The sequence below is a fragment of the Rattus norvegicus genome, chromosome 4 (assembly GCF_021556685.1).
Source record: "Rattus norvegicus strain SHRSP/BbbUtx chromosome 4, alternate assembly SHRSP_T2T, whole genome shotgun sequence".
Classification (NCBI taxonomy): Eukaryota; Metazoa; Chordata; class Mammalia; order Rodentia; family Muridae; genus Rattus; species Rattus norvegicus.
Genome location: NC_141537.1, coordinates 78860180 through 78870452, shown reverse-complemented (window position 1 = coordinate 78870452; position 10273 = coordinate 78860180). Strand labels below are relative to the sequence as shown.

The 10273-nt window shown below is 48.4% G+C and overlaps 1 protein-coding gene across 1 annotated transcript; it reads right to left on the bottom strand.

The window, feature by feature from the left end:
• Positions 1-1739: 1739 nt before the first annotated feature.
• Positions 1740-5356, bottom strand: Doxl1 (diamine oxidase-like protein 1). Its single transcript, NM_199233.1, is given in 4 exon segments — positions 1740-2036; positions 2250-2382; positions 2683-2968; positions 3799-5356. Coding segments are annotated over 4 exon segments (2103 nt in total). The 3' UTR covers positions 1740-1910.
• Between the last annotated feature and the right edge of the window lie 4917 nt (positions 5357-10273).

The window sequence follows — 10273 nt, the reverse complement described above, 5'->3', positions numbered from 1 at the left end:
AGGAGTCCTCTTGTCACCCCAGAGTACTCTAAAGTGGCCTTCTGCACTCACTCAGAGTTTGTACTTCCGGGTCACTTGCATACCCTACTTTTTTGCCAGTATCACATCAGAGGAGACCTTGAAATCTGTTCTGGATGCCTCTGGTCTCACTCAGTAGGAACAATTGAGCCCCTCTGCACACACAGTGGGATCAGACAGGTAGTGAAAGACAGAAAGTAAGAGGTGGAGGGAGAAGGAGGGGGAGACAGGGAGAGGGAGGGGAAGAGGGAAAGGGAGGGAGGGGGGAGGGGTAGGTGTAGGAGTAGAGGGAGACAGAGAAGGAGGAGGAGGGGAAGGGGAGACCGAGACAGAGGGGTAGGGATAGGAGTAGGGGTAGGGGTAGGAGGAGTTGGAGCGGGAAGGGGATATGGAGAGAGGGGAGGGGGAAGAGGAGGGGGAGGAGAAACAGAGAATACACATGTGCGCAGAAGAGACCGTCTTTCTGGTTTCTAATGTACTAGTTGTGAATCCCTATGAGCCAGTCTGTCACAGCATTCATTTCTTGTGGTGGAGAAGAAAAATGTGATCAGTTTTATTGAGCCCTTGAGCTTGGCTTCCTGTCAGTTTTCAGGTGCCTTGTTGGGGGCCCTGACTCTTGTGAGTGACAGCTCCGCGCAGATGCTGAGTTGTAGTGGAGAGACAGTGAGAGCTCGCTGTCTGGATCCTTTGGCTTGGGGTGGGAAATTCCACACCTGACTGGTTAGTTCTTTAGGTTCCTCTAGGCTCCCTCACATTATGTTGTATATGTGTGGGCACGTGTCCTTGTTTGCATGCATAGGAATCTGCCAGTATACATGCACATATGTGCATACAGTATCCATGTACATATGTGCACATATCCATGTGGAGGGTGTTGCTGTACTCATTCTCCTCAGGGTTCCTCACTGGACCTCTAGCTCACTGATTCTGCTATAATGGATGAACCAGCAGGCTTAAGGGATCTGTTTATCTCCACCAACCATTCTCATGCTGGGATTGCAGACACGCAGCCCCATGTGCACCTTTATGTAGGTGCTATGGATCTCAACTCAGGTCCCCAGGCTTGACTGGCCAGCTTCTTACTGTCTATGCTACCACTTCAGTCCTGATCCTGGATTGTTAGTGCTGCATCTCTAACCATGCTACGAAGGAAAATCCCTTCCCTTGCTCCTTCTGCTTTCAACGGGACCAGGGGCCTTCTACCTTTCCTTCCTGGGGAAAATGAAGCTTGAGTCTCCTCTCAGTCTTAATGGATAGCGCACATGCACACTATTATCTGCCATTTTAACCTCCCACTTAACCCGTGGCTTTTACTGCAGTCCACAGACTGTCCTTCTCAGTTAGATTTCTGTCACCTGGCCCTGAGCATGGCTGACCCTAGTTTATTGCACTATTCTTCCTTATAGATGGAAGGTTGGTCTTCTCCATGCTTTTGCTGTCACAGATATCAATAATGCACCCACATGCTTTACCTATGTTTCTAGACGGATAATGCGGGAAAACCTGAACAACGGCCACAGGGTGAAAATGTTGGTAATCTTTCTAGGTTTCCCTTTAGTCTCTTCATCTACCTGGCTGTCATGGAGGTGGAACATTTCCCTACAGCCTTCCTGACAGACAGCTGGAAATCTCAAATGGTGAAAAACCTATCTGAGATTTCTAGTATCCTATGGGTGTGGCCCACTCCTTCCCCCAACCACTAAGAAGCCACAGTTGAAGGTAGAAGCAGAAGGTTTTATTGTCTACCCTTGTGCTGATCTGGGGCTGTTAAGCAGGAGCAGGGGCAGGGTTCTTCGCAAAGGGTTGGAGGTTGAAAGGAGGGGATGTCAGGCATGCTCTGTCTCCAGGGATGCAGTGCCCGATGTCATTGTGGTTGTCAGACCTGGGTGTCTCTAGAAGCCAGGGAGGTTGATGGGCTGGAGCACAAAGCCTGCAGAGCTCTTAGGTGTGGTCATGTTGGCACTATCCTCAGAACGGGGGATGTTGCGGAAGCCCACTGTGACCCAGGCCACCAAATCCTGTGGGAGAGACAAAGACTTCAGTGAACAGGGCTGTGTTGTATCCACCTGAGGTCACTCTGGCTTGTGGGACCTATGGACTTCATGAGATGTCCCATCTGCTATGACCCCTGAACTTGCCTAACACCTAGTAATCACAACGGCTGGGACCAGCGATCGGTCTAGGCAGTGGTTGGTGACAGGCCTAAGGTGGGCAGTGGGTATGGGTATTACCTTATCTTCAATGTTTGTATCATTCTGAATAAAATCCTCGAAGACCACAGGGGGATTCCAAGGATTATTTTGGGTGTAGATGCTGCTGCTGCACTTCTCATCATCCTGGTACTCAGTCACAGCCAAGGGGTACCTACAGGTAGAGAAGAAGCCAATGGCTGTGGGCACTGGAGTTGCATCTGAACTCTTTCCAGGTAACATCCCCAGTGTCAAGGATGAAGAATTTAGTCCTTGTCCATAATGAATGTTTATACCCCAGGGGTATAAACATCACCATCTTAGGGACAGGATCTCTGTAAGCATTTTCACTCCTCCTGGAGTGCACAAGGGTACATATCCAGATGCAAACATAGACATGAACCTTCCAGGACAAAAGCCCAAACAGAACACACAATCGCTATGGGGATTCCCTGGCCACATTTTCCAAACTCACCTGGTCCAAGAGACACCTCGCTTCTTCTGGTAGCCTGGCAGTTGCACCTGATGGATTTTGGAGTGGATCTGCAGGTGGTACCTGCTCCTGGGGCCCAAATGGCTTGTATGGAGATTGCTAAAGATTAGGTAATTGGGAAGTGGCTTTCCAAAGTGGAAGGCTGCTTGGTGCTCCTGGGAGTAATATGTTTTCTTTAGGGTATTTCCAAGTACAGGATGTCTCTGCTTCTTAGAGTTGTTGATGTTTTCCCAAATGATCTGCAGTGTCTGGAAGCTGTTCTTGGTGCCTGGAGGCAGGAGTGGCGAAGGGTGAGAATCAGTTATTGTAACAGAACCTGGCTTCCTTTACTCCAGGGTCTTCAACCAGACAATAACCATAGACAACTGCTAAGAAGAAACCAGACTAGGGTCAGACACTGGGCTAGCAGCATGGACTAGGAGACCAAGCAAACCAGAAACCAGAGAAGCTGGAGGAGAGCTCAAGGGTCATTCCTGGCAACTGTGGCGTTTTCCTAGGGTCCCACTATTCTCTGAAGAGCCTGCTCCAGCCTGTCTGTTTTTATTCATGTAGAACAGGAAGCCCATGTTTCTGCAGGCTTGAGGACATCTGTTTGTATTCCTGACCAGAAGGCCCAGAGGGAATGAGCATATGGAAGCCACCTATCTAGTTCTGGTGGCCTTGGCCTTGTTCAATTATGGAATGTGACACCAAACATCACTTCTCTTCTTAGGATGGCATTTATGAGAAACACACCTAGCACCTCCAGATGGTATGGGAACCCATCACAAAGTGCTAATTTCCATGGAACCCCCATGCCCATGCACCATTCTGCTCTACAGAGTAAATAAGAACAGATATACCCTCCACAGTCAGGGTAACCCTAGGGTACCCTTCACTGCTGCCCTTCTCCAGGAGTGTGTGTTTCTCTTTTGGTTGTGAGTCTAGCCTTTAATGGCTGAGCCATCTCTCCAGCCCAGTGTGTGTTTCTTTTTGCACAGAATGTGACTGAAACAATCTCCCGATATTATACCAAGGACTCTTTAGCTCCAACCTGTGGAGTGAAGCTATATGTCGGTAGTATTTGAGTGTCCGAGTTGGTGTGGTCCTGAATCCTACCTGCTACATCCAGGTCAATACGATAGTGTACTAGGTGGGTGTGAATGTTGCTGAATAGGTGGGTCTGTGATTGAGAGACGTAGCGCATCTCCTTGGGCTGGTAGAAGGTGGCATGGATCAAGCCAGTGGCATGCATCTTTGCCTTCATTACCCCATTAGGGTAGAACATGAAGTCCCAAATATAATCATAGTGGTGGACTGTTGAGATTGTCCGTAGCACTAGCTTGCGTCCATTTGTCCCCGCACTGGAGTTGAAGTCTTCTCTAAAGTTGGAGTTAAAGTGGTGCCCAGCTGGCATCTCAAAGAGACAGAGAGCTTGTGGATAGGAGACTGGCTTGTCAGTGTCATAGTGATGAATGACTTCCAGGAAGGTGGCTGTGTCTGGACAATCAGTGCCAGGGACTAATTGGTGAGTAGCACAATCAGGGCCCCAGCCCACATCCATGTACTTGGTCTGAGTGCCTGCAGATATATGTCCTCCGAAGTGTGCCACAGCCTCTTGTACACTGACTTCGTATGCAATACGCACACCCTGGAAGTGCACGTTCAGGAGCTGCAGGCCAGAGGAGGGTCTTAGCCGGAAGGAGAAAATCCAATCTCTGTAGAACACCATGTTGTCTTCTATGGTATAGGCAGGAACGTGGGACACAGACACTCTGGGTCTAGCCATGCTGATGCTAGTGGGGAGTTCCTCTGCGTCACTGGAGAAAGAGAAGACTGGGGGCTGCTCTGTGTCCTCGGCAACTGACTCCATGAGGACCGTTATACTCACTTCTCCACGTGCATATTTCTGAGCCAGGTCCTCTGGGCTGTCGTAGGCCTTGCCGTTATACCAGAGCTGCTCCACTTTCCAGTGCTGGACATCTGTACTCCCATGATCCAGAAGGATCTCCAGGCCTATGGGCTGCAGGGAGTGGCTTGCCATAAAGCGCTGCAACATGAACCAGCTTCGGCGCTGGTCAGACTTCGTGCCATGGGGGGCCATAAACGTGAAGGTCAGAGCATCCTTAACATTGTCTTCTAGTGAGTAGTCAGTGGTGTCAAGGAGGAACTGATGCAGAGGCTTCATGGCCTCTATCAGGATACTGTGGATGAGCCTGTACTCTGCTTTGGAAATGGGTCTAGATGCCCATGATGGATTGTGCCCAGGCCCGGGAGAAATTTCTCGCATATAGATCGGGGTTGGCAGGGGCCCAACAGCAAACTCAGTGACTTTAGGGTGCTCCTGAGCACCGAAGAAGATAACGACACGGGCTTCCCGCACAGGAAACCTCTTTCCTTTGTCCAGAAACTCCAGCACGTCCTCCTTATCGGGCAGCAGCATCTCTATGAGGTATACTGAGTTCTTGCCCAAAGTTGGGGTCTCAGATGACTGCAGCTGCAGCTCCTTTTTGTCCATCAGGAAATCCTTCACAATCTTGATCTCATAAACACTCAGGTCCAGGAATACCCGGGGCTTGCCATTCAGGGTCCACCTTGGGCGTTCTGCAATGGCCATCTGTAGCAGCAAGATGGAAGTCACCCAGCCCAGTGTCTGGCTCTTCTGTGCCATCCCCATGGCTCTGGGACACAGCACAGGAGAGAAGACTTCAGTATCTCCTTCTCCGAGCTTGCTCCTTACAGTGCCGTACCCTTCAGCCTTGTCTGTTTCCTACTCACTGGACTTCTTCCCTCTTCCCAGTGAAGTCAGCTGAAGTCTCTGGGTTCCCACTCACAGACCTCAGCACTGCCTAGGTCCTGGTGTGTGTCTTCCTATTTTCTCTCTCTGAAAATCTCTTATAGTCTTTCTTATCTAGATAAGCTTTGCCGTCTTCCACTTTTGGTGTTATCTCAGTGGGGAAACAATCATACGCCAGGAGGATCATGAGTCACAGCAGCACAAGGCTTAGCCCCCATGGGCTATAATGTACTCGTGTCCTTCTGGTCAGAGGATGATACTGACAGCAAAATCCCCTTTAGAGAGATGTATTTCGAAGTGTAGATTTCAAATGCAGGCTATGTACTCGAGATGACTGGGTTTGAGTCCTGGGGTGTTACAACATTGATGACTACCTGTGTGACCTTGAGCCTGGTGTTTAAATTCTCTGGCCCCACCCACTGTCTCACTGTATTAAAACAAGGCAAGGCTAAAAGTAAATCTAAACTGTTTAGGGCAATCTCAGACGCTCAGCAACACAAGGATCACTGCTTTAGCTTTTCACCTCAATGGTGCAGTCTGAACCCCATGGACCTTATGCACTGGAGTTTCTGGATACTGTAGACTGGCCAGACTGAGCCTGTTTATGGGGAAGAATCTTGGCCTGCCCAGCTTTCTTTGGCATCCCTGTGTGACATGCGGGTCAGGGCCTCCTTAGCATTAGTTTTGGGGGGTACCCTGTCAGCCCATCTCAGGTAGTGAGTCAGGGTGTCCCTCTCCCTTTCTATTTGGTAGAAGGCGTAGTCAGATCTTCACCTCCTAATTTTCTGTCCAAACTGCAGCAAAGCACTATGTACTCATGGAGGGTGTGTTTGCTTGCAATGCTAGAAGAAATGAGTGGCTGTCATTCTGTCCTGCCCTGTCTCTGGAGGAGTTGTTGTCACAGGGAGACCTCTACTCTTGCACACGTACTAGACATTGTCACTGTCACAAGCTCTGATTTCTCTAGAACCTAACCTGAAGTTAATTCGGCTGGTCCCTGGAAGGAGGCCGTTTCTGGGTGGCATTTCACTACAATCTGCCTTGTATCTGACACTAAGGCTAGGCGGCCCCATCTGACTGTGGAGTGTACTCAAGTGTCCCATTGACTTTCCAGCTGCACTCCTGCACAGGTGACAACTGCTGAGCTACAGGGACACACACATTAGCACCTCAAAACCAATATGAGTCAGGGTTCACACTGGGTCTGTTGTCAGAGCACTGGGACATCAGCCACCTCAGTGTTAGGGGTATTCTCACTATCCCTCAAACTCCAGAGCTTCCTCTTCTCCCCCTCTTCACTTCAACCTCTGCCAACAACTGAGCTTCCGCCGTGTTCCCAGAACAGGGCTGGAGTCCTACGGCAGGCACTGTGCATCCTGGTGCTTCTTGTCCTTCTTGTCTGGTCCACTGCTATTTTGTCCATTATACCACATGTCTTTTTGATTTGTCCCAAAGGAGAAGATGTTGAAGGAAGGATTCATAATTCTCTCTTCTGAAATAAGCAGGCAGGAGAGATGGTAGGGGTCACAACTACATCAGAGTCACGATGGCCGAGGATGAACTCAGCAACCAGTGAGCTTCCTTGTACCCAACAGGAGGCAAGTTTGTTCTCGGAACCCACTCCTCAGGGTCCCCTTCTGTCATCCAAGAGTGACTTTGAGATGTCTTCTGTGACTCGCTCTGGATTCTCACGCTTGCTGGCCTCCTGCTCTATGGCCTGTCTTCTAGGTCAAACCCCTCCCATGCCAGTGCTCTATAAGAACACACCTATGAGTTTCTGTTCTTATTCAGAGCACCAACTTCATGCACAGCAGGATCTGACAGCTAGGGAAGATAGAGAGGAAAGTGAGGGGGCAGCTTTCAGTCCTGAAACTACTCTCAGTGTTGTAGGGGTGGCAACAGTTGCGCACGCGCGTGTGCGCGTGCACACACACACACACACACACACACACACACACACACACTGCAGAAGCTGCTAGCCTTCTGATTTCTGACCCACTCTCCTCTTAGCTACCCTAAAATGCTTATCTACACCAATCACAACCCTCCTTTATTTGTGGAGGAAGAGGATTGGATTAGAGCCTTGGACTTGGCTGTTTCTCAGCTTTCCTGACTACAGTTTCTTCTGCTTCTGGTTCCTTGTTGGACATCCTGGCTTAAGAGTCACCATAAGTGACAGTTCTGTGCACATTAGGAGTCAGTGTTAAGGGGTTAGTATGGGTTCCCTATGTGTTTCCTTTTCTGTTTTCCTCTGCCTGCAGGCTCATGGTAGGAAATTCCACACATGCCCTGTTACTTTCCTCTTAATCTTTGTTTCTTAGTTTGGTGAGAATTTCTACAGTGAGTTTTGACCATATTCACTCCCATCCCCAGCTCCCCCAGATCTGTATCCTCTTCCTACACAATAGTGTATCCTCTGTCTTTCCTCCATCACGTGCAATTTGTACTGCCCATATATCCATGGATGTGTGACCATCCAATGGAGTGTGGTTGATTTGCCAGTGGCAATTCTCTTTGAAGAGTATTTTTCACAGACGTTACCAATTGCCAATATCTCCTCAGTTAGGGTGGAACTTCACACCACCCCTCTCCATGTTGGATTTTAGTCTGGCTTAAGGTTTCCTGGGGCTGTCATAACCACTGTGAGCTCTGACCTGCAGCTGCTTCGATGTGTCTGTTTCCTTTGTACACTGCCTCTGGCTCTCAGGGTATTTCTACCTCCTGCTCTGTAATGATCTCTCAGCCTTCAAGGAAGGAGATACAGTCTGGCTTCACAGGATACAACTCAAGACTTGGCACTATTGTCGGGATGATAACCTGTAGCTCAATGTGTCATAGGACCTAGGGGAGAAACTATTACCATTGTTCTCCTGAATGGACATAGCATTAATTGGACTCCTAATGATTTATTGTTGTACACACAAATTGACGTGTCTCTCAATGCTTGTCAGAAAAACTTCGCCAATTGCGGTTGATAGTGATTAGCACAGAGAGCCACAACTGGCCAAGAATCTGAAGAGTGCTCCACTTTGTTACCTCATGTTGCTCTAAACAACTACCGCCACTTTGGGTAACCTTGCCTCAGCTCCAGTCCTCCTTTTTAAAACTTTTCTTTTGATCTTTCTGTGTTTGTGGGAAGTGTGTGCACAGCTGTGCTTTCATGTGTGTATACATTGGCATGTGTAGGTGCCCTGATGTGTGTGGACGTTAGAGGAGAATACACTATGCTATTCTCCACCCTACTTTTTGAGGCAGCATCTCTCTCTCTCTCTCTGAACCCGGGGTTCACTGAGCTCTTCTATGTTGTTTGTCCAGGGAGCTCCAGGGATCTGAGTGTCCCTTAACTCCAACTTGAATGCTGTGTTTATAGACACGTTCTGCTGTGTGATCAATTTTCCCTGGACATTAGGATCTGGACTGAAGTCCACATACTTGCCTCAAAAACATGTTACTGACTGAGATGAAATTTGAAGTTCTTTAGTCTGAAGCAGACAGGAAAGACATGTCTACTACCGTGTTCTTTTTAGCCTTTTGAGACATGCATGTGCCTTACACCTTCCATTCTTGTAAAACTGGATCCTTAGTCTCCCCAGTCTAACCTAAAAGTAGCAAGCACACTGCCTATGTTATTGTCATTTTCTTCTGCTCTTCAATGTGTTTTGCAGGGCTTTTCCTACAGTCCACAGATGGCCCTTGCTCATCCCCTTCTGCATCAGCTGGGACTGCAGTGTGGCCATGACCCGGCTAATGGGAACATTGTTCCTTACAAATGGAAAACTGTCTCCAGAATTCTGTTGTTACAGATAGTACTGCAGTGAATCAGCACACAGGGATCTTTTTTTCTGGTGTTTGAAGATGGATCGTGGGGATAAACCTCGGACACCAGAGTGATGGCCACAGGGTGAAGGTGTTGGTAAGGTTTTTTGATTCCTCCTTAGTAGATTCCTTGCTCATGGCAAACACTGAAGTAGGATAACTAACTTGCAGTCTCCATGAGAAGGAACCCAAACCCTCAGGTATAGTGAACTCCACCCTCTACAGAAATCAAGCATTTTTTCATTTCTCAATGGGCTCCCTTAACTACGGTTATGGAAGTCTTATTGGGCTCATTAGACAAATACGAGTTTAGCCCATGAGCACCCAACTGTGTTTGTGGCACAGGCCTTCATAGCTCTAGAAGCTGCATACAATGGCGGGAGTTGAAATAGTTGATGCCTGTCTTTGTGGTGCTCTGAGGCTATTAGGCAAAAGCCTAATACTCTCCACACAGGACTTTAGGACTCAATATAGTGGAAAGAAGGAGGCATCAGGCAGGCTCTGTCTTCAGAGATTCAAAGTCAGTTAAAATTATGGTCTTTGTATATGGGCACAGGATTGCTTGTCTTTGGAGACCATGGACAGATTCTGTGGAAAAATTGAACATCAGAGCAATAAACTCACGGAGCTTCTAGATGAAGCCACATAAAGGATATTTTCAGAGTGGGGGATGAGCAGGAATCTTACTATCACCCAGGCCACCAAATACTATGGGTGGGACACAGGCTTCAGTGGTTAGGTCAGTAGTAACTACTGGCCATCTGAAGGTATTCTGATTTAGGATGTTTTAAATGTGCTTCTAATCTTTCTGATATGTCCTCAGCCTGTACTGGAAAAAGATGGGTCCATCTGGCATGGTCTCTGAATCTGGTCTTCATTCAGCCACAAGTCCCGGTCTTGGGATTAGGGGCTAGTCTAGGTATGGGCTACCGAGGATGTTGGAAGTGGGCAGAGAGGACTGGATGGACTCTATTTTATGTT